This window comes from Talpa europaea, assembly GCF_964194135.1.
Source record: "Talpa europaea genome assembly, chromosome: 4".
Lineage (NCBI taxonomy): Eukaryota > Metazoa > Chordata > Mammalia > Eulipotyphla > Talpidae > Talpa > Talpa europaea.
This window is the reverse complement of record NC_140070.1, coordinates 41,133,234-41,158,653: the sequence shown is the minus strand read 5'-3', so window position 1 is coordinate 41,158,653 and position 25,420 is coordinate 41,133,234. Positions and strand designations below refer to the sequence as shown.

Genomic DNA, 25,420 nt, shown 5'->3' with positions numbered 1-25,420 from the left:
AAGAGGTTTTTGCCAAGATGATAAGATGCTATACTGATTATTTTAAGAGTAATCATATCTTTATATATGATATAAAATAGCAGGTACATTTGAGATTTACAAAGTAGAACCATACCATTTTACCCATGGCTAAAGGAGGCAACAATAGATTGTTACATAGTATGTATTCTGGACTTACACTACTAGCTAGAAACTGTATGAGACCAGGGTCTAGTTACCTAACCTGTGAAATGGGAATACTATCCATACTTCACAGGGTTTGGGGAGGATTAGCATAATACATGTAAAGTAATTAGAGGTATTCTGAACATTAAATATAGATTGCTGGTTTTTTAAATGCCAGTTTAAAAGTCTAGCCCTTGTATTTCTTCCAGAGGTGTTATTTAATTGCCAACAAAAAATTTTAAATATACAGAGTGAGATTATAAAGCACATCAACTTTAAATGCTATTGTAATTAAACCAACTATAATACTTAAGACACAGGTGATGGATTTCAAGAATGTTGACATAATTTTTATATTGTAATGAACAAAGCTAATTTACTTTGGAAGTCAATACATTTTCTGCCTTTAGAACTTATTAATTTCTTTCTACTTATATCTACTCCCAGATGCAAAGTCTCCAAAAAATCAAAAGATTTCTTCTTTTCAGAATATATGTCATTTGATATTTTAGACTATCCAAATGTTAATGCTTTGAAATTCCATTTGAGGAGCAAATTGTAGGAACACCTTTCAGTCAGCTGATATAAGATCCAGGAGTCAGCATGGACATTTGTAATTTTCTTTTTTGCTAACTAGTATCCAGCTCTTTTTCAGATTTTGGAGATTTAAAACTCTGGGTATGTTACTGAATGCAGTGAGTCCATTGCTTGACATATGCTAGCCAACTGACTAGATCAGGTAAAAGAGTCATGGCATAGAACATTTTAATTACTTGAATTTAATAAGGCAAACAGGGATTGCCCCCAAAGTACTGTCTTATCCTTTTAAAGGAAGTTAGTATTGATCCTTTTATAGGATAACTGGCATTTTGATGGGGGGGGCAGGGTAGAATGTCTGGAATCTTAGTTGACAGGCACAGTGTAGCATGACTAGATCATGAAACTGCATGTTCAGAAAAAGGCAATTACGTGCCCCCCTTCTTGGGTAGGGATTTTAGTATGCAAGTGAGGACTAATGAACGTAAGGTAATGATAGGTCACTGAGAATCCTCTTTGTGCATGTTGTTTTAGTGTTTAACCAGTTTGAGCCAGGAGGAGTACCTGAATCTTAATTAGATAGCTATAACTATATCTCAGGGTTTTTCCCCCATTACTCGCTTTGCTTTTAAGCTTTCTTTTCTCTTTCTGGGTAAGAGGTAGTTATTATGGGGAGGAATACAGAAACTGGTAGAGTCAGACCTTCTTTCTACCCCTTGGCAGTCATAGATGACCTCAGCTTGGATAGCCCTTTCTGTAATCTGTGGAATTTTGAGTACAAAATTTTGGAGAAATTAAGTAATCATTAATAGCAGCTGATTTCTGCTGCTCTATTGCTTTTGATTTGCTTTCTAAGATTGGTCCTCCTTCCTCATGTCAGTTCACTTGAAGGTAGACTAGTCGTTTTCTGTTACTTCCAAATGAATAGACCTGATAGAAGAGATCTTGAAAAGGTGGAAGTTCTAATATGGAGCCTCTGAACTAGTAAAGAAAGCTCCTGCATTTTTATAATTCCCACTGCTTTCACACTGTTTAACTTGTTTACTGCATTCCCATCTTTCCTCATATACTCTGTAATTCTCAAAAGAGAAAGGAACGTCACATGTTCCCTTTTGAGATGACTTCTGGTTTCCTCAGCATGGAAGGAAAAGCCTGCTGGCTTCTAGAGAAAAAAAATTCCAGAGATAGTAGAGATGCATGGGCGTCTAACACCCGTGGAACTCTCACTTTTTGGAATACCCCAGAATAAAGACCTGCAGCCCAGTAAAACAAGTGAAAATTTAATAATCTTTCTTTGTTCGAAGAAGGGAAGATTGAACAATTACAATATGTGAGAAATATTCCCTAAAACAGAGCAAAATGTTAGCAAATGAAGTCATGAAGAAAAGAGAAATAAACCTAGGAAGTCAACCTTAATATAAAATCTTACATGTGGTAGGCATGTCAGAAGAAAAAATTGACTGATCGAAGAAATCAATAATTAAATGATAAGCAGGGAAAAAAACACAAGTCTTCAGATTGAAAAGGCTCATGGAATAGTTACATGTTAAACTTGTTAGGAAAGTCACACTGAGGAAAGTAAATATATGTTGAAGTTTTCCAGGCAGAAAAAATATGTTGCCTTAAAAAGGAAAAAGAAAATTAGGCCAAGGACTTTTCATTTACAACATTGAAAGTTTGAAGACTACTAGATGAAAAGGATTTCATTGTAATTCCCCTGATAAAGAGCTGTTCTTCAGCTTTTTTGGGCGTAAGAAAGGTTGAATTGAGCAAGTGACGTTTTAGAGAAAGATTCTGTCATTTGCTCTCTTTCTCTATGCTTCTAAATAATTCTTGGTTTCATTTGTCTTACAGGCAGAAACTCAGGGCATCCTTACTGTGTATCTTTCTTGGAAACCCCAAATTCATTGAGCACTTAAAAAAAAAAAAACAGCTTTGTTTTCCAGGCTCAATAATTCTATTTCATACTGATTGTAGTCAAAGACATCTGTTGTTGAGCAAGTTACTTATTCACTTCCAGTTATTAAAATGGAGGTAATAACTATTTTAATAATTTTAACTTTAATTTTTACCCTCTCAATGAGAGGGTGGGCCTCTCTGGTGGCACAGGTGATTGAGCGCAGCACTGTGAAAGCTGTCCACAGCCTCTGCAGTGCCTGTTCGAGCCCCTCCAGCCGCGGAGATGCCCACATGGCATGGCAGACCTCTCCTTCTTTGCCTGCTGCTGTCCTCAGCAGTGTATTTTGTCAGTCTGCCTGTTCTGTTCCCCACTCTGTCTCTGGTGAATCCTCTCACCCTCCCGCTCATCTGGCCTGTACCTCGGTTCTTGTATCAATAAAAAAATATTTAAAATAAAATAAAATGAGAGGATAGTATAGTATCTATTTAGTATATGCTTAATAATTGCCAACTACTCTTATTGCTAATGTGGAAATAACATAATTAGAAATGATATTCTAACTGTCACATGATATTATCCACATACTTTTATAGTTATTGAAAATGTGAGAGAAAATAGAGATCTGATATTTTTTTCTAAAAAGTTTTAAAATAAATTGGCTTATTAGGAGAGTTAGGCTAATTAAATAAAGTAGTATCATTTAATACCATAATTAAAACAAAGTTGACTATTGGAAATAATTAAAACTCTTAGCTGTAATGATCATTTTTCTCATCCCATTTAGAACTTCAGTTATTTAATATGATAGGATTTCTGCTATATTTCTCATTATTTACCACTTAGGGATTCCTTATTATAAAATTTTGTTTTATCTCTTCTTCCCTTTACTTTGCTCTTTACTATAAAAGTGAAGGGCATGTCTTAGTTTGTGATCATTCAGCTAGATTAAGTTGAAGTTGATTTCCACAAATGTATTATGTTAACCTGAAAGAGACTGGTTAAGAAAAAAGTCAAAGCAGGTATGTACAATCTGTGTGTTTTGTATATGAACACATGACTATGTATATATTTGTGTGTGTGTATGAGAGAGAGAAAGACAGACAGGCGGAGGGAGAGAAATTACATGGTAAGTAATCTAACTGAATGATTAAATTGTGGGCTGATAGAAATGAACAAATAGCAATAGAGTAATTGAAGATCATTGGGTCTGTTGCAGACTACTATTGGAGCTACTATTGGAGCTCTCTTTAGCAAATAGTTTGATTTGGACAGATTATGGGACAGATTGCTCTTTGTGCTATAGTTACTTTGTTTATCAAGTGGAAATAATAAAACTGTACCATTTATTTTCACCTTGCTGTAGTTTTATGGAAATAATAAAAGATGTTAAGAGTGTTATGTAAATAAACACTTTGAATCTTTAACATTTCTGAAAAGAAGTACCATATATGCGGAAGGCAAAATAATGGCCCAGAGATGTTCACATCTAATTCCTGGAACTTGAGAATGTATGTATGTATTTATTTATTTATTTTTACAAAACAAAGAGGAATTAAGGTTACACATAGAATTGTAGTTGCCAATCAACCTTGAGATGGGGGGATTATTTTGGATTATCTAGGTAGGCCCCAAGTATCACAAGGTTTCTTAAATATTGATGTGGGAGGCTTAGAAGTTGGAGTGATTCATGGAAGAGGCCAGTCATTGTTTGCTTTGAAAGTGGAGAAAGGGGACTAGGAGACAAGGATTGCGGGCAGCCTAGAAGATTGAAAAGGCAAGGAAATGGATTCTCTGAGAGTCTCCAGTAAGGAACACAACCTGCTAATAATTTGATTTTAGCCTAGTGAGACAGATGTTAAACTATACCATAATACATTTGTTTCGTTTTTGTATTGTGGCAGTTTGTTTTATCAGTAACAGACAAGTAATGCACTATTGGACATCTTACAACAATTTCTCAAAATTTACTGAGATTCAGCATCTTCTGAAATATGTAGAGAATTTCTTGATAAAATAATGCTTTTAGGTTTCAGCTACTTAAGGTAACTGACAATTTATATTGATTAACAGAGACAAATAATATTTGTATTTTTAAAATAATAAAATAAATTATATTTTAATTTACCTAGACCATATTAGTGTATATTAAATTATAATAAATTGTATAATTTATATTTAAATATATTTAAATATTCATTTTTGTACTTTAATTATCATTTTGAAATATTTTGAGACTTGGGTTAAATTATATGACTGACAACAACTTTAAAGAATAAGAACTTGAATTTGGTATCCTCATCCTTACATCTTTGTAATCTTTGTCATCTATTTAGACTGAACATCGTTGCAATCTTTGTCATCAGATGCTAACTGATAAAAATTTGATAAGCATATAATTTAACAACCAATTGTTTCCCACATTTAAAAATGGGACTTTTGGGCCTTCCTGGTGGTGCAGCGTTTGAGCACCGGGCTGCGAAGTTGCCCGCAGCCTCTGTAGCGCCGGTTCGATCCCCGGCTGCCGGGCGAAGGTCCCCCATGGTGTGCAGACTTCTCCTGCCGCCCGCTGCTCCCCTCAGCAGTGTACTTCGGTCCTTCTGCCTGTTCTGCTCCGCGCTCTGGCTCTGGTGAATTCTCTCACCCTCCCGCGCTTCTGACTGTACCCAGTGCTTGAATAAATAAATCTTTAAAAAAAAAAAAAAATGGGACTTTTACTGTCTATAGTACGAGGCATTATTAAATGGTTAGTTTGATCAAAGACTATCAAAGACCTCAAGTTTTCATTTTTGTTAGTCTTTAAATCTTTATTACCTACGACAGATCTTTAATATATGTACTTATGTTGGATCTGTTACTCATATGAGTAAAGTAGTCCTTATAAAGCTTTACTGTAGGAAATGCGTAAAGAACATTCAAATTCCAACAACCTGTTTGATTTAAAATTTATTTGGTGGGGCCTCTCTGGTGGTACAAGGGGTTAAGACCCAGCCCTATGAAGCTACCTACAGCCACTGCAATGCAAGTTCAATCTCCAGCCAGGGCCAGGGAGGTGACCCACATGGCGCAGCAGACCTCTCCTGACTCGCCCACTCCTCCCCTCAGCAGTGTATTTCAGGCAATCTGCCTGTTCTGTTCCCCACTCTGTTTCTGGTGAATCCTTTCACCCCTCACACACACCTCTGTCTTGTACCCCAGTTCTTGTATGCATAAAAAATAAATCTTAAAAAAATTTATTTGGTGAGCAGGAAGACAAAGGAAAGGTGATGTTGAAGTCTGGCAATTTTATTTCACATTATACTAGGTGTTAAGTTTCAGCACTACGAAGCTATCTGCAGTCACTGCAGCACGAGTTCAATCCCCAGCTGGGGAGCTGACCCACACGACACAGCAGACCTCTCCTGACTCGCCCGCTGCTCTCCTCAGCAGTATATTTCAGTCAGTATGCCTGTTCTGTTTCCTACTCTGTCTCTGGTGAATCCTCTCACCCTCCACAGCTCTGGCCTATACCCCAGTTCTTGTATGCATAAATAAATAAATCTTTACAAAAACCAAAAACAAAACAAATTAAACTAGGTTGAGGAAGCTAATCTCTAGTATGTGAGGGAATAGGGTGATAGGGATAGGGAAAAGAAGATAGCCTTCCATAATAATTGTCATGGAGAATTAAATGCATGGGAAACTTTCTTGGTATGGGAATTTGTCTTGTTAGTGTTTGTTGATAATGTCTATTATTTGTTTTAGTTTTCCTTGCCATAGGGAAATTTACTGACTGTAGGGGAATTTGTTAAGAATAAAGCCTATAATAATTGTAACTCTAGAAGGAAACATGTAGTTGCTAAATGACTGTTGAAATGGCCAACCAACTGATGTAGTGCTGTCTCTCTGAAATTACCTCCCTTTGAGTTACTTAATTTAATGGTACCTGAGTTGCAGTTATAAATTAGGGTTTTGTTTCAGAAAACCCATTTACTACCATAAAAATACTATAATTCATCATATAACTAAAATATAAATATATGCCCTTATTAATTTAGAATATAAAACTAAACTCTTGATACAAAATGATAAATACTCCTTTGGGTCTTTTTTCTGCATGGGCAGAATTGAATGAAGCCTTTTAAGTTATGAGTGCAGTGAAATTTACATCTAAACTACTTTGTTTTCCTGCTAAATCTCCACAAGTAGGGATAGGCTTTCTTTACTATCCCTTAAACTTTTAAGTTCAAAATTACACTTTCACCTTTCTTGACTATTTTTATTGATGACTGTTATTTCTTAATTCACTTTTTGTGATGATCAAACCATTTTACCACTTCGTCGTCTACCACTCCATGGAAAATTTCTACTATATCTTTCTTAAAAGCTGTAAAGCTTTTGCTGATATTGTTGATACTGTGTATTTTGGAGACATGTGAATTTGTTATTTCATCCAATCATGGATTTAGATTGCTTTATACCTCATAAATCAGTGCATTGCACTTTATCTTCATGTCCACTGAGATAGAATTGATCACCATTTAATAGATGTTGACTGATAAGGTTGTGTGAGTCTTCTTTAAGGACATAAATGTGCTTGATATTAAACTTTGAACTTCTAACTTTGTATCAGAGTTGCCATTGGCTAGGATAGTTTAGCTGCATTGTAAGTGCTTAATAACTTAATAATCTGGTTATTGATAATTGTACTAGTGAATACAGATATAGCAATTTCCATTAGCACAGAAAATTCTGTTGGAGAGAACTATTAGACCCCAGTATACCTGTGTACATAGACCTTTTTTTTTTAAAAAAAAGGAATCATTCCATGGATATGGTTTTGTTTCTCACATTATGTTATGAACATATTTCATTATCTGTGAATATTTTTTATCTAATCTCATTTTAAAAGGTTTTCAAGAATTGTATAGAAATAGCCATTATTTTTTTAATTAGTTTGCTTACAGTAGGCCAGTTAAACTATTTTTGATTTTTTTACTATTGTTTTACAGACAGTCAATATGGGAAGTATCTTTTCATGAAATATGTGTGTAAGCCACATATTCATGAAATATGTGTGTATTACTTTAGGATAAATTTCTGAAAAGCCACACTTCTTAGTAAGAACAAAAGAAATTATAGCTGATAAAGAACTTCACTGGGGCTCTTGATTTAGTTTGTCACATTATCTATACATCATCCATAAATAAGCTAGGTTAAGAAAAGTTATTTCCTATACCTCCTTTATTCTTTACAAAAACTCATTGAAAATTCAGTGAAGCTTGAGAATTTAATTTGCTTGCTTTTGTTTCATTATTGTCTCTTTTTCCTTTTCCTGCCAGAATACCTCCCTTTGGCATTTTTAACATCAGTTTTCCATTGAAAAACTGAATTGGGAACTTTCAAGCAAGTCTCAATGTAGCATTTTCATAAGAAGGAGAAGTGGGCAAAATTCCATATTTGAATCCTTAAAAAGGAATAGAGCCAAGAGTGATAGTAATTTTTACCTAATAAAGTAATCCCCGCTGACACTGAGTACTGTTATCTTGATGACTTGCTCACTTATGTTCAACTGCTTTCTAGAAGGTTAGAGTTTTTATACATTTTCCTAATAAATTTGGGACTACTTTGGTAGCCATTCTGGATAATGGTGATAAACAATTACTGAGTTTATTTTGTTCATTGAATTTTATTATAATTCCTGGAAAACTGGAAAAGTATCAGTATGAATGACTTCATTATTCTAAAGTCTTTCTATGTCTAAGATGCTTCAATTAGGGGGCAAAAATATAAGGCCAACAGAAAAGCCTCATTTTTTTAAAATGATGCAAGATGTTGCTTATGTCTTGTCTATTAAAGGAATCCATTATACCTTTACTTGTAGACTAATCATAATGGTTCAGAATAATCTGAATTCCAGTGAGATGCACAGCTGATGTTTGATATTTGAGGCAAGTGACTCATGTAACCAGTCAGTTCTTACTTTGCATGTTATCATGTTACTTGAAACTTGTACACATTAACATGAATCCTCACTATGGTCCATTGTAACTGAGATTTCAGAAGTTCCAGATTTGAACTAACCCTTTATGGAGTCCTCACTCCTTACTTTTTTAGCTGACAAACTAGAAAATTAAGTATGATAATTGTATTTTGAGGCTTTAAAACAGTATGTTATAAACACTTGTTTTAGTTCTTGAATTATTTAAATCTGCTGCTTTTTTTTTTTTTAAATGGGGTGGGTGTTAGACTTTTGATCTGTAAATAGAATTTGGTATTAAGAATATAAGCCATACTGAGTTGTTTGATGTTGGTGTGCAGTGGCATAAATAAGACATTGAGAAATTCCATGGTACATCCAAATATGTTTATTTTGTGCCAAGTCTGAAAATTTCTAAATTTACTGTAGTACAAGTTGTCATGTACTGGAGATAGAATGCATGTATTTTATTTTACTTGTTTGGGGCAGGTTTGAGTGTTGATCTCTTCACATAATATGCTTTAAGGATGAAAATTGAGGTTACAAGATCAAAATTATTCTAGTAGTTCCTAGAGAATGGAACCCTAGCTGTCAGGGTGTTATTTCAAAGCCATGGTTTCATGCTCTCCCACAGGCAGATTATTTGATAAGATTAGGAAGTGGCCAGTGTCAGGAGTAATAAGAAATTTAAGACAAGTGTGTAAATGTGCCTTTCAGACTTTACATAAGGTGAAGAAAGCTTGAGTGATAGTTCTGGGAGATCTTGACTTCTACTTGGGTAGAATGATGAGCCAGAAATGAGGTGCTGATTTTAAAATTAAGTATGAATTCTAGTTTACCACTTAAAAACTGTAATCTTGTACAAATAATTTAGTTGCTTTGAGCTTTAATTTCTCATTTATAAAATGGACATATCTGCTGGCTGCATCAGGTTGTTATGGGAAGTGAAATGAAATAATAAAACAGGTAGAGTCCCATTAAATGCTTGTTTCCTTCTCTCTTTTTCTTTGGGTGGCAAAAGTAAGGTGTTCTTCTAGTTCTTTTTTGTGCTCTTGACACTCGGTAAAAGCTTAATGAGTAACTGGTTGGCAGTTCCCATATGCTGCTCTTTGTTACCATCCATGTGAACTTGGCTTAGGTCCTTTGTTTCACATCCTTTGTAATTTTGTAAACTTGAATTATGATTTGATAAGACATGAAGTCAGTGTTGTTGTTGTTTTTTTTTTTTTCACTGTGAGCTAGGGCTTTTAACCTAATTAATGGAGACATTGCAAATAGATTAATGGAAGTTTACTAATGTGACTTAAACATTTTCCCACAAATATTTCAATAGAAGTTCTTGTGATTTGTTATGACTGAGTATAAAGTGTTTGAAAACTTGATAAAACTGAAAAGACATGAGCAATGGCTAGTATACTTAAAGCAGGCAAATTATGAGTAGATGGTTCTACAAGCTACCAGAGGGCATCATAGTGCTGTTTCTGAAAATTGCAACCTGGTACTAGGAATGAGAGAAGGGAAAGAGTAGAGGAGAAATACATTAAAAGAAAAAGGTATACTTTTTTTCCTCAACGTGGAAAAGAGCGGAGGTGGAATATGAAAAATCTAATTGAGTACAATTATTAAGAACAATTGATAATAGGATAAGTTATTAAATGCAGTAGGAAAAATAAAAAGTTTAGGAAAAATCATTTGGTATTTTCCCAAAGAATGAAAACTTAAGAGTTATATTCTTTGTCTCCTTGAAAATATAACAGAATATTGAAATTTCAGTCTGGCCAACCAATTCTCAGAGGCATAGAAAAATAATTGTAATATAACTTCTTGAGAAATGAAAGTTGAAAGCAGGATCAGAATATTATGGTATAAATGAGTAACTTTAAAACTTGTACCTACTAGCATTAAAACTGACATTAATTGGTCATAATGTTTTATATAATGTAAGCTTATCTGGAATACAAGGCCTTGAAGAGAGGAGATGAGATTAATAATTTAGGGATCGACTGAGAAAGGCAGGTGAAGGATCTGCCCTTCTCTCCCAGAGAACAGACTGGGAGTCATCTTTTGCATGTTCCCTAGAATTACAAAAATTTTTGATATTTTATAAACTTAAGTGGTCAGACTAAAGAATTACTTGCTTTATTCCTTAGGAGTATTTCATTTAGCTAAATCTAATCAAGTTTTAGAAAAACTAATCTCCCTCTAAATGAAAGGATATATGAAACAACAGACTCGGCAGAAGGGCTGATAACAGTTTGCCTTTATTTCAATTCAACAGAATTTATTTAGCACTCTTTGTGTACATGATTCTATTTTGAGAGGCAGATGAAAAGTTCTTGATTAGATCGACAGGATATTTATTGAATCTCTCTTATGTGCCGAGGACCTTACAAGCTATTAGGGGTGTGTGTGTGTGTGTGTGTGCGCACACATGTATATACACACACACCCCTAATAGCTTGTATAAATATCTATATACATATTGATATATATACTCTAATATATATCTATATACATATAGATATATATATATGCTCTACTCAATTTTTTTCCCTCTTTTTTTTGGTGTTACTAATTTTTTATTTTATTTTTTAATTTTATGTATTTTTTACATCATTTTTCATTTTTGCACAATGTATGCATTTTCATCTTGGTTATAGTCCCCATACAATTCCCACCCCACCTTATTTTGATCCTAATCCCTCCCCCCCAACCCCTCCGTAGTGTGTTTCTGGTTTATAGTTGCTTGTTGAATTTGATTTTTACTTTATTATAATTAGTCTTTTAATTTTTTAATAGGAGTCCTCAGAAGCAGGTAGTGTTCAATGAAAGAGGAAATTGAGATTGACAGAGATGAAGTAACTTGTCTAAGGTCAGACAATTGCCAAGTACAAAGTGCTATTCTAAAACCCAGGTTTGTCTGACTTCTGGACAGTTCTTTCTTTTTAGACTTTACTCTGGGGTTTCTGGGTCAACAGAAATACGCTGTTATAATTATTGTTACAAGTATTCCAGTGCCTACTTTATCTTCTAGTAAATTGTGATTTGTGTAAGCAGATAATGCTGATTTCACAAATAATTGTTACAGTTGTGTTCTGGCTTAACTCTTTATTGCAAAAAGAATATCATTGATCTTAGATAGATAGCTGCTCTTTATACATATAGAATAATATATGTCATTCTAATGTAATGGACCCTTTAAAAATTTTTAGTTGTCTATAGGAAAATTTGAGATTAGAAGTAAAATTTAATTGGAGGATTCTTTTATTTATAAAATGTCATACCAAAGTTTGATCATAAAGAACTATTCTTTGTTAATTCAGTAATTTTTTATGTGGATTAATTTTTTGATTGAGTAAATATCTTCTAAGGTCTTCCTCAACAATTCTTATCTGTACTTCCTTACTATATGTGGGGCACTCTTCTAAGAACTCCTCGACTTCTTTTTTGTGTTGTCTTCCTGATAACCACATGAGTAAGGTACTATTATTATCTCCCGATTTGCAGATAAAGAAGTGGAAATGCAGAGAGGTAAAGCAGGGTCCCAAAAGTAGGAGGTGGCAGAGCTGGGATTCTAAACCAAGCAGTCTGGTTTCAGAACACGAGCTCTTGTCCACAACTGTGTTCTTAAATTTAGAAGGATCCTTAGAGACAATTTTTATTACTATTACTTTTTTACACTTATTTGCTCTTTAGTACTTTACTAATTTACTCTTATTTCCTATTAATGTATTTAAGCCACAGGAATTTTTCTTCAAATGAAATCTAATGCAGTAACCCAATATATAAAAGTGTTCAGAAAGTACGGAGAAGCATACACCTTCATTTATCCCACCTTATCTGTGCATGTGAATCCTGAAGAGTCTAAAAAGCAATGGTTTCAACCAGTAGCAAGTTTGCTTCTTGAGGGGATATTTAGTGATGCCTGCTTTTCGTTGTCAAGGTTGCGTGGGTGCAGTTGACCTCTAGTGGGTAGATGTTAGGGTACTGTTAAACACCCTACACTGTATAGGTCAGCTCTCTACTGTTAAGTACAAACAATAAAACAAGTTTAAAGCAAAGGACTAACTGATTTGACTGGTAAAAATGCAACAAATTACTCTTTAGATTTGGATAGTTTATTATATTACTTAGACAACAAAGAGAAGGTTAATCCAAAGGTTCCATCACCCTGTGGTCCTGTACCATATCCAAAAAAGGATGACACTGAAAAAAGGACTGAATGACTGCAGCACAAGTTGTGGGACACCCTCCTCTTGCTTGAAGAGTCTTTAGAAGTGGAGAGGAAAAAATCCCCATACCTCGTCAGAAATGGGAAGCAATGAGTCACAGCCTTAGAATAATGTTCACATAGGGAAGGTTGTGAGGAAAGTGAAAGATGGCCTCAGCAAGCCTCTCTTCCTTTCTTATTCCCAGAGATCATAAGGCGTTGCACCAAGACTCAGAGGAACTGAGATTGAAGTCTTTATTTAGCATTTAAAATATATGCAGAGTCTCCAGAGCACCATGGCAGAGCCATTACCATGTTCCTGCAACAAATAATTATCTGGTCCAAAATGTCAGTAATTCTCAGGTTGAAAAACTCTGCTCTGAGGTAGTATAGCCAATAGAAATACAATATCAGACATAAATGTCACTTCAAATTTTCTAATAGCTATGTTAAAAGGGTTCAGATAATACTAACTTAATAATATATTTTACCTAATTCAATGTATCTAAAATTTATTTCAACTCATAATGCATATAAAACTTTAGACCTTGTCCAGGGCTGGGAGGGATATTAATAAAATTTTTAGTATTTTTCTCAATTAACTTTCTGATATGTGTAATGTCATTTATACTTAAAGCACATCTTAGATCAAACAAAATTTTCCTCAAAAATACTTGATCTGTGTTTAGATGTGTTTAGAATTTACAGTTGAAAAAGTATTATTTCATTAAATAAGCTTTCTGTTCCCTTCTTCCTGTCTCTCCCTTCTAGGCTACCCATTATCCTTATGTTGCCATTCCTAGTGGAGCTGGATAATTCCATAGTGCTATTGCACTTTTTCACATCTTATTTCTGTCTCTTCTTCCACCCATGCGTTACTATCTGTGAGGTCACTGATTCCATCAATCTTGCATTTGGTCTATCCTGCCTGCTTCTAGAGCTTTCTCTAGAGCTCTTGATCTCTTACTGTTTTCTTTACATCCTGAATGTGTTATTTTCTTATTAAAGTTTCATTGTTTGCATTCTGCTTGTTAATTTTATTTCTGAGTTTTGTTGTATGTTTTCAATTAGCTTTTCTGAGTTATCTTGTGTCACTCTGAGTTTCTTTATAACAATTTTGAGCTCTGATAGGGAGCTATATGGTCTTCTGTGTCTTTATGGTTGGATTCTGGAGTGTAGTTCTCACCTTGTGAAATGTCATGTTCCCTTGAGGCCTCACGTTGTTTTTGTTATTTTTTTTTTTGTCTGCCCATATTGCTGCTTTAAATTACCCTATACATACATATTTTTTTAATTATCTGTAGCAGTAACTTAGAGACTTGAGCTACTTCTACCTTCCTGCAGGTGGCTCTGTGATTTTATTTGATTTCACCTTTTTGATTTTTCTAGTTACTGTGATGACTGTTTTTGCAGTTGTTTTGTCAGCAGGGTAAGGAGGGACTGGGAAGATTCTGCCCACTGGTGTGGATGTTCTGGTGGGTACCGGCTCATGTTTGTGGCACTGCGGGTGTTCCTTCTTCTGCTACTTTACAGACGCCCAGGTCTGAGTAGCCATAGTACTTCTGTCATTTTTTACTTTTAATTAAAAATGCTGCCTGACTAGGGCAGCCAACAACTGCAATAATCACACAAGTTCTTTTTTTTTTTTAAATATCATTGTTACTTTGATATGCAATATAAGTCCTGTATGCATACTTTCTACCTCTTCACTGAGAATATATCCAAGGATTAAGATTTAAGAAAAGTAATAATTCTCACTGCTTCATTAAGGACATTCACTGTCTTTCCTTCCTTTACTGCAAATGCATGGTAGTAAAGAATGCAGTGATTACTAGTTCGGTTTACTGCCTTGATTTGTGCTCAGCTACTGGCAGTTTTAACCTCCATTGCTTTTTTACCATCAGTGCAAATGTTAATACAGTGAACCAAGGAAATTATGTCATAATGTTATTATGAAAATAGTTTTGACATTTTAGATCCATTCTCTCTGCTCTGTCACTGTGCTTATTCATAAGTCAGGTGACCTTTTTTTTCACCCCAGCCCTGCACCAATTTGTTGATCAAGTTTTTTCAGGATCTCTTTATTCTCTTAAAGCTAGAATTCCAGTTTCTCTCAGCACTAATCTTTCAGCTAGTACTTGTTGACCTCTACTAACTCAGTTATGCTCTCAATCCATAGCAGCTGTTACCTGTTAAGGTGACTTATTTTATACATACACAGCCTCGCCTATTGCCTTGGAATCGCAAGGGACACACAGACATCTAGGGCATGCTCTCTGCCCAGGACCTCCCTCCAGTTTTCCACTCTGCAGATTCAAACCAGTCCATCAATCCTGACTTCAGATCTCTTATCTTCTCAGCTCAGCATGACCACCAAGTTCTCTGCTCTGATTCCACGTATATGCCAATGGTTGGCAAGTTGTCTCAGGCAGAAAGTTGAACGATCACAGTACTCATGTTTGAGTTTCTTTTAAAGATCAGTTTAACACTGCTGATGACAACTGCTTTCAATTACTTGGTAGTGTAGTTTGTCCATTTTTATAATAATGTCAAGGAGGGAGGCCTAGTCTAATATAGTTACTTTATCATGACTAGAAACCAATGTCCTCATTTTTAATTTTAGTTGTTATATTTTTATTTCTATAGGTTCTTTTGGTTTGCTTTTATAAATTTGCCTTATCACATTCTAATTTCCTCTAACTTAAAAAGAAACGTGTCTTTTATTTTATTAAATGCAGTAATCATAGTTCTTTTTATAATTGGTGTGTTATAGTTCTGTTATTTGAAGCTTTTATGGGTCTGTTTTTGTGTTATCTGTTGCTGCTAGTTCATACTTCTGCATTTTTGATTATCTATCCTTGATTATTTTGGCTATGTGCTAAAATTTTACTCTATATAAGAATTCTTTTTTTGTCTTTTGATGAGGTATCTTTCCCTGTGGAGTGGGCATATCTGTCCACCAGATGCCTTAGCATTATTGCCAATCAGGGACCACCTTAAATTAAATTCATGAATTCAGATCCACTGGATATGCAAAATTTCCAACTAGGGCTGTGCTTATGTGCTAGGGCTGGTTCACACCCACTTTCTCCTCCTGAGACTATTGCCCTTATTGTGTAGGGAGAGTTTTTGCTAAATTCTTTACTTTTGGGGACCATGAGCATTGATTGTTGTTACCTTTGCCCCATGAATTACTGAAAGGACAGTTTGTATTTTTCTGGATCCTCTATTCAGAGGAAAGATAGCTTCCACTCTGAACCCTTTTGCTCATTAGTTTGAGGGCAGATAATTTTTTATCTCATTCACTCATAGATTATTTTAGGAAGTTATGTTTTTGTTTTAAATCTAGTTTGTTTATTGCTTATAATCTAAGGGTTAGTCCACAATAGCTGATTTGCCAGTACTAGAACCAGAAAATTGTGTCATTTAATTCTAGTGCGCTTTGATAAGCCACATTTCAAAATAGTGTAGCACTCATTACTGAATTTTCACATTTACTATTAATAGTATATCAACTTTTGATAATTTTTTAAAAATAAAATGCATTACTTAGGTTACTGCTATGCCATAATAACGGAAGTATTACTTAAGTGAAAATACGACTTTTTAATAATATGTGTGGTATATAAACATGCATAGTTTATAGTGATATTATATTATGTATTATAACATTATAATATGTACATTTCTATAGAAAGGCAGTTTGAACATGCATTAACTATGGAATATATCATGTATTTTACTTTAAAAAATAATTTGTATCTAAAACCTGCATGTACTGGTCAAAGTTCTGTATACCAAAGAGAGTAAATAGTTAAAAAATTTGATTTCTGGGTATTTTTATCTGATAAGAAATCTAATGAACTTAATCCCTTGTATGATTCAATTTTTGAAACTCAAATTACTATCTATACTCCCAATGAGTAAGATGACTATGAAATACCTGGAAAACAACATAAACATTCTCTTTTAAAATTATGAGTTCACAACTGTGAAAATGACCCATGTTAAGAAAACTGGAAACAGTGGCCTCCCTGGTTGCATAGGGGTTACTGTGCACAGGGGTTGCACAGGGGTTACTGTGAAGCTATTGCCAGCCACTGCAGCATGAGTTCTATCCCTGGCCAGAGAGCTAACCCACATGGCGCAGCAGACCTCTCCTGTCTGGCCTGCTGCTCCCGTCAGCAGTGTATTTCAGTAGATCCGTCTGTTCTGCTCCCCATTCTGTCTCTGATGAATCCTCTTACCCACTGCCCCTCTGGCCTGAACCCCAGTTCTTGTATGCATGAATAAATAAAAGCAAATCTTAAAAAAAAAAAAAACTAGAAACAGCAAATGTTGGTGAGGATATAGTGAAAAAGAAACTCTCTTATACTGCTGGTGGAAAGGTAAACTGGTCTAGCCACTATGGAAAACTGTGTGGAGGTTCCTCAAAACACTAAAAATGGATCTACCATATGATCCAGTGATTCCACTCCTAGGAATCTATCCAAAGAACACAAAAATACTAATTTGAAAGGAAACCTGCCCTCCTATCACCACGGCAACACTATTTAGAGTAGAAACACCCCACATGCCCCCAAATAGAGAATGGATCAAGATGTGGTATAGACACACTTTAGAATACTACTCAGCCATCAAAACAGATAAACTCATGCCATTTGCAGTAACATGGATGCAACTGGAAGGGATTATACTAAGCCAAACAAGTCAGAAAAAAAAAAAAAGATATATGTCGGATGGTCTCACTTATACATGGAATATAGAGAAATCAAACAAAAGGTCAAGAAAAAGGTCAAAAAAACTAGCAAGCTGACCATAGATCTGAAGCATGGGGTGGAGAGGTTATGGGAGGAGCAGGGGTCAAAATAGTGGAGGGAAGAGCATAAGGGACAAGGGAGATAGCCCATGGGTGTTGTGGTGGTGGGAGATTTAGGGGCATAACACTTGAGGGGAGAAATCAAATAATGTTCAAAAATTAACAATGATGTAAGAAAATAATTGAGAAAATAAAATTGTGTGTTCATTGTCAGAAACTGATTTAGATACTTACTTTTAAAGCTGTAAAATTTGCATACCAGAGAAGTTTCAATATTCTATAAGATTTCTGTCATTAAAGTGAAAACTATATAGAACGCTTTTTGATAACTTACCTTAAGGAGTTGCTATCACAGTTTCTGTTTTCTTGAAAGTGTTAAAAAGGCCTGTAGTTAAATACATTTTTTCATTATACCACTTTGTGTTTTTCTAGGAATTTGACAAGATGAGGCATTGCATACAAGTAGCAACATTTTTTTATTTGGAAGAATTAGAATGATATGAATGCTTAAATTTAATCACTTTGAGGAAGTAAGCTAAATACTTTTTAATCTGTTGCATTGGTCATAGGCTAAAGGTATGCTTTCTCAATCTGGCTCACTGTGGCTAAATGTGTGTGCCAGGAATAGGAAAATTCGAATGTCCTTTTTGCCCTAAGCTCTGTTGGAATTACTTTTGAATATTCTGGTCCTACCTTAGTTTTAACCATCTTTGTTCTGCTAGCTGCTATATTTTTTCTATTCTTTTTACCTCAAAAAAATGTAGATGGATTTGAGATACATCAGTCAAACAATAGGTCATAGGCCAGTTATTTTGGGATTTGAGATTTAATAATGTTCTAATTGGTTAAATTTCTACAAGGAGATTTTAAATACCCACAGTAGTCTTGGATTTATGTACTGAATGTTACTCAGATTTTGGTTTCCTTTTCTTTCAAAGTTTACTTTGTATATTTGCATATTTTGGGAACTTTGCTTAAACATTATGATGCTTTTGAACAAGAGTGCTTTATTAGTGTGCTTTTAATGTATATTGATTTTGCAAAGTGAATTTCTATTTGTATTATGTATTAGTAATCAAATTTTATTATTCCCTTTGGAAACTTAGAATCCTGAAAGCACATTTTAAAGCATACAGAAGTGAGTTAAGTATAGAATGATCTTTTTTTTAAAAAAAAATTATTTATTTATGCATAAAAGAACTGGGGTACAGGCCAGAGGTGTGGGGAGTGAAAGGATTCACCAGAGACAGAGTGGGGAGCAGAACAGGCAGATTGACTGAAATACACTGCTGAGGGGAGCAGCAGGCGAGTTAGGAGAGGTCTGCTGTGCCATGTGGGTTGCTCCCTGGCCGGCCAGGGATCAAACTTGTGCTGCAGAGGCTGCGGATAGCTTCACAGGTTGCGTCTTAACCCTTGCGCCACCAGGGACGCTCAGAATGATGTTCTTGAAAGCCTTCGTTGTTCCCTCTTTATATGCTGTTATTCTGGTGTTAGAAAATAGTCCAACATAGATCTGCATAGAGAATAGTGTGAAACAAATCTGATTTGAGGAATTGCTTGGGGAGGAGCTTGAGATGTTTTACTATGTGCCCTACAATGTTCATTGATGATGGTCTCAACTTTTAGTTTTCTTTTCATTGATGTGTTAGGATAACTGAAAAACTTATTTTTTCCCCTTCATTTTGACTTTGGAGAGTGGGTAAGGAAAATGCTCTACTTCAAGTAACTCCAAAATTTTTAGATGTTAGTACCTCTGTTACAAGGCAGGGAGAGGGGTACCTCAGACCCCACAAACCTGCCTGCTCTAAATAGGTTCTGCAGTCCGCCACATCAACACAAAATATATGAGACTTTAATGAAAAGGAAATTTAATACAATTAGTAAACAATACAGGAAAGGCAAAGAATATAGTTTTTAAATCAAGCACCCAAAGTTACCCGTCTCCTCGTGGGTAAAAGTCCACCCAAGCAGGATTGGCCCAGAGCAAGGCTCCAAAGCCTGCCACAAGTCTAAAGCATCTTCCAGTGGAGACCCACAGAAAAGGATCAGAAACAACCAGACAAGTCTGGAGGAAAGGAGCAAAATCAAAATCAAGACAAAAACCGCCATTGTCACCTCCCCACAGGTCTCTCACCCACATCTGTGTCACCCAGTCCACGACCAAAAGGCAAGCGCAATTTCTTCACGTGTCTCTTGGCTCCCTGTGCCTCCTCCAGGTCTCCTTCTGGCTCCCCATCCTGCTTTCTTCCTTCCTCAGTCTCCTCTGAAGCTTCTTTTACTCCCTGCTCAGTTCCACCCTCCTTTTGGGTGGGGCAGGAAACTTGGAACCTCCCCCTTTCAAGGTATAGATAGAAATAGAAATAAAGAAGTCATCTACCTAGCCCAAGCTCCTTTTTGTTATGGACTTGAGAACTGAGGCCCAGAGATTTGTACATGTTCCCTGGCTTGGTGCTTTTCAAACTTCCTGTGTTAGAGGACCAGTTTTTTCTTCCCCAATGCATGACAGGTTAATAATTTTGTAAACTAATAAAAATGAAGTAATAGAAGAAGTAATTTTCAAATGATTTATACAGTTCTAAATCCTTTTAATTTCTGTGTTAATCGCAGTGTAGATAAAATATAAAGAATTCTGGGACTAGAACAGTCATAACACACTTTGTATATTGCTGTCTACGGTCAGGGTTGGTAAACTATGACCCATGGACCAGATCCAGATTACTCCTTGTTCTTTATATGTTCTGCAAACTAAGAATTGCTTTTACATTTTTAATGATTTTTAAAAATTTACAAGAGTAATATTTTGTGACATGAAAATTACACAAAATTCAAATTTTTAATATCCTTAAATAAATCTTTATTGGAACACAGCCATATTCAATATTATCTGTAGCTGCTTGTCCTCCATAATGGTGAGATTGAGGCAGAGATAAGTAGTTGAGACAGAGACCATATGGTCCATATTGCCTATCTGGTCATTTATAGGAAAAATAAAAATCTGAATATCTGAGTCAAGGATGAAGCTGTTATATCAATAGTTAGTGGTAGAATTGAGAATATAAACAGAATCTGTGTTTTAAAATGTGAGTTAAATATTATCATTAGCTGATACGTATTGCTAGAGTGTGTTATCAGTATTCTTGTATGCTACTTTTTGTTCTCATTTAGTCCAGCAGTGCTCTTTTATAAGTTATGCAAGTTTGGATTCCTTCTGGTCTATAGAAATCTTCCTTTATTACTTTTATAGAGATATACCTTTATTGCTGTTAAATATTTTTTGATGTGAATTTTTCTATTGGCATATGTTTTAAAAAGTTGAGCTTCTTCCCTGTTTTCTGTTAATTTGCATTAGATTGTTCTCTGTGTTCAGGTCAATGAAATAGACAGGTATGAGTCAAAAATGTTTAGAAAACAGGTATTTCTGTAAAAGAACTTACTCCTTTTAAAGTCACTAAAACAAGCAAATTACATCTAAACTAACGGCAAATTTCCATTGCACAATAGCAAAGGTGAAAGAGTAAAATACTTGCTACAATACAAAAGACTGGGGTTTTAGTTGATTTTTAGAGAACAACAAGGTTGACAGTGTTTTGACTCTACCACTCATTAAGCAGCAAAATGAAAACTTATTGACAAGTCCTGTTAAATTACCGTATTATTTCTTGTTTAAATTAGCTTCTGCAGTGCTTGATGTATGAAGTAAAAAAAACTGCTTTACATGGTAGTTTTTATTTCATTTTTCCCTATCCTTTGCTTGTGATTGCTCAGCAACTTAAGATAGCAATAGCTGTCAGCTTTACATTTGATACATCAGTTGGCTTCATGATAAAGACCTTTTACAAGCCAGCTTTTCATGTTGGGATTTCTTCTTGGAATTAAAAAAAAAGTGTTGTGAAAGCTTATTCATTATGAGGAATCAGTAACTAGAGCTCAATATTGTGGTGCTCACAGTTCTACTTATTCTTAAGTCAGTTTATAAAATATGAAAAATAATTATGCTCGTTGCTTAAATTCAGGAATAAAGTAATAGAGAATGTTTTGCCAGAATTTCACTCCATCTTCTCAAATCATGGCTAGTTTTTATTATCCCAAGATTTATGCAAGAGATTATGACGCACACTGCTTGAACAGTCTTAATTCTGAATAAGGCTATTCCTTTGCACATTATAGCAAAGTCACTGATTTGATGGTTTCTGCATTAAAGAGGAAGAGCTTCATAAACAGGGCTCACTACTTAGTAATGATAGATGAGGATTGCTTTCCAAATATTCAACAATAATGTGTATGTACTTTATCATGCAACTGTTAATGAATGAAAATTGGGAACTCATCAACAATAGTGGCTCAGGTGATTTTAGACATTATATAACCAGTCTTTAATCACTTATTTCAACTTAATATTCCTGTTTGTTTTAAATTTATGCTAAAGCACACTGGTAAATGTTAACACTTCTTGTTCTCTCCAGAAATATACAAAATCTTAACTATTTGAACTGTTAGTATAACATAATTGAACTGTGCTTATAAAGTTGGACTGATTTTTAACATATATCTTAGTTTAAACATTGGTGGCTAACATTGCAACACCCTCTCCCCCTACACACACATATCAGATGTAGATAAGAAATGTTTTTACATTGATAAATTATACTAAATTTTTCTTAAATGGTGATTCTCTCTTTTGTGGAGTTCCACATCTAAGAATTCTCTGTAACCACTTTCTACCTAGTATAGCATGTGCAGCATGCATTCCTAGCATATATTATAGTGACTGAGTTTCTGTTTCTAAAAAATTTTGGTGGGAAGAATTATAGAAGTCAGTTTTTTGCAGCTCCACTGCAGGGGACCAGAGTGGCATGCATTGCTATGTGTGTTAAACTTCTTGGAAACAAGCCAGTATGTTATGGTGAGGTTCATATGTAAGCGGTGAGCCACTAAAAGGCATGCACAGTATTACAACTGTTCTTAGGAGAGGAAGCGTTAGGAAATTGAGCAATAAAGCAGCAGCAGCAACAAGCAACCACGGTGGTAGTAAAGATAGGGCAGCTCCAGCGTATTTCACAGTGTGAGGCAGTGAGCACACAGCTTTCCATCCTGCTGCCTGAAAGAGGCGAAACAAAACTGTCTATTGCGAGATTTTTCTAGTTTCATGTTTATGATGTTAAGTCATGTGATAATACTGTACCATAAGTTGCCAACTTCACTTTACTCTAGAGAGGATCTTTTGCTGCAGTGCTTTTTTTCCTTTCTTTTTCCTTCTTTTTTTTTTCTCTTGAAAGAGAAAAAAAAAACTGTGCAATGTATGTTTATGCCTACACCATGCCGAGGCGACATTTACCAGTAAATAATCTTTGTATCCCTGAGGTAAGATACTGTTTCTGCTTTCCCTGCACAGTGCTGCTGCAGCACGGAGCTGATCCAAACATTCGGAACACTGATGGCAAATCAGCCCTGGACCTGGCAGATCCTTCAGCAAAAGCTGTCCTCACAGGTAAGAAAACAGAGAGCCACCGAATTGTGTTATTGATGGAACTACTGGGTTGATTTTATTTAAAAAAAAAAAAAATGCACTGAATTTAATTTTTTCTGCTGGTTAAGCTCAACAAATTTATATGCCATCATTGCTACTTTATCATTGATTGATAGATAAACTGCCTCATTAATTGCTATGCTGTTATAAGCAATAAGATTATTGTTCTACTTATAATTTCTGAGAATTCTAGCATTAGATGACAACATACACAGTTCATATTTGAATCATTTTTTAATGAACTAGATCATAATTTTCCTGTGTCTCATCCTCTCAGTTGATTCTTTCAAAGACCTTCACTGTTGAGTAAGCAAGGGCATTTATATTACTTTATAAAAAGTAGTTTTGATTGGAGACAACCTGCTGCCTTATTACTTAGATCAGAGTTTAAAAAATTTGATACTACCTTTCCCTTGCCATCCTGTTTATATTGTTATCATATTTTCTAACTTTTACCATGATAGCTAAGTACGTGGCTTCAGTATTAGTTTTATTAAGGCATATGTCAAGTACCAGCCTTAAAAGAGGAAATGCTGGATTAGAAAGGACCTCTCATAACAATATAGAAAATAATGCTATAAGTGATAGAATATTGAGCAGCTGTTTTCATTGATCTTCATTCTCAAAATGCTGCATTGGATCTATTTTTGTTTTTCTTCTTACCATCTGAGTTCTGCTGCCTTTGCCTTCTTTTACTTAACTGACCTTTGTGATTTGGAGCCTCTTTGTCACTGCAGTGCGAACAGTATTATTTTAGGTTGTGTGAAAATAAATGACTTTTTAACTTGCTTTTAGATTTGCCCTTGTTTGAAGAAAATAAATCTTTTGTTCGCTTTTAAGTTTAGAGGCCATGCTATAATTTTTAACAAAGACTCTGAGGGGAATGGAAACATTTATATACAGAAACCTTTGAAAATATGTGAAATTTTGCTTAATTTCTTTTCGTAAAGACAAATAAAAAATATGATTTTTCTCAATTCATAAAAGATTAAGTGATTATGTTACTGAATCTGGATAACATACACTGGAGGAATAAGGTCATTTTAAGCCAATGTAGATAAGAAGTTTAAATGTAATTATAACATTTTAAGTAATGAAGTTATATACTCAGACCTGCTTAAGGTCTGCATTCCTACTCTCTCTTAACAAATCCCTGAGCCATCATAGCAGCCTTGCAGTGGTCTCTGATCAAAGGAGAAATGTTGTTCCTAGTAACAAAGGTACATTATAGATGCTGGCCAAGACCATCTCTGTGTCCTCCCTGACCTTTCCTTCCCTTCACCCCTCAGTGCCTGCTGTGTTCATTTGTTATTCATTTAATGCAATACTGCTTTTAGAGTTAATTTCACTTTTTTAAAGAAAGAGTTAAGTTATGAACAACAGGAGTGATCTCTCAATTTGAAATGAATTTCAGGAAAGATTATATTGACTGTTGTTAGTTTGGCAAAGAGCTTTGGCATAATTCATGGAGACTCAGAGTCCCAAACGACAGATACCATAGCTATTAAACTTGATTTGAAAAGCATCTAGCACTGTACTTTTGCTTAGATAGGAAGACATTAAATTTTTCTTGGTTATGGTACTGAGTTCATTGTTTCTTTTTGAGAATATGTTCTTTTTTGGAAATGATACATAACTTCAGATATAATTTGAAAGAAAGATGTTCTTGCAGTAGTAGTCATTTTTATGGGAAATATAAGCATATTCATGTTATATAATATAGTGAAATAATCGGTAAAGTATATTCCAAGATGTTTTTCTATGTAGGTTCTCTACCTTCTTCATGAGGGTATTATGGTAGGAGCATTATTTCCTAAGCTAAATTTAAAAATGAAGCATCAATAAGAAGAGAATCTTTTGGATGGACTGCCTTAATTTAGAGCTGTTAGAGATTATTCTAGGCAATATGTCACTTTTTACTTTTATCCTGGGTATAGCTGTGGTACCTCTGTTTACCTTGAGGTTCAAGTTTCTGTTCTTCATTTTTTTCCTCTTTGAAACGTTAGTTACTAAAGAAGACTTTCCAATACTTTGCATGCTTAGTCAAAACTGTATAAAGGCATATATGTGTATTCCTTAAAGGAAATTAACAAAGTGAAACGTTTTACTTCATAGAATATTTTAAAATATGTAAATGATTAATATTCTCTTCTGCATAAAGAATGCTTGCATTTTTACAAAGCTATGTAAAATGACATATCTTTAGTTTACAAATTAAGGGGCCCAACATATAGCCATTTGCTTTGGAAGTGCACTGAAGTATTTTAGTGCTCTTAGAATTTAAAATTTTTTATTTATTTTGATCT

At 34.8% G+C, this 25,420-nt stretch overlaps 1 protein-coding gene across 1 annotated transcript in view; it reads left to right on the top strand.

The window, feature by feature from the left end:
* TNKS (tankyrase) overlaps positions 1 to 25,420 on the top strand; it is a gene marked incomplete at both ends in the record, with an annotated part of 159,975 nt that overhangs the window by 24,464 nt on the left and 110,091 nt on the right. Inside the window, one exon of the mRNA XM_084231387.1 lies at positions 22,980 to 23,075. Within this exon, the coding sequence (XP_084087513.1) occupies positions 22,980 to 23,075 (96 nt within the window). The remainder of the gene's footprint in view (positions 1 to 22,979; positions 23,076 to 25,420) is intronic.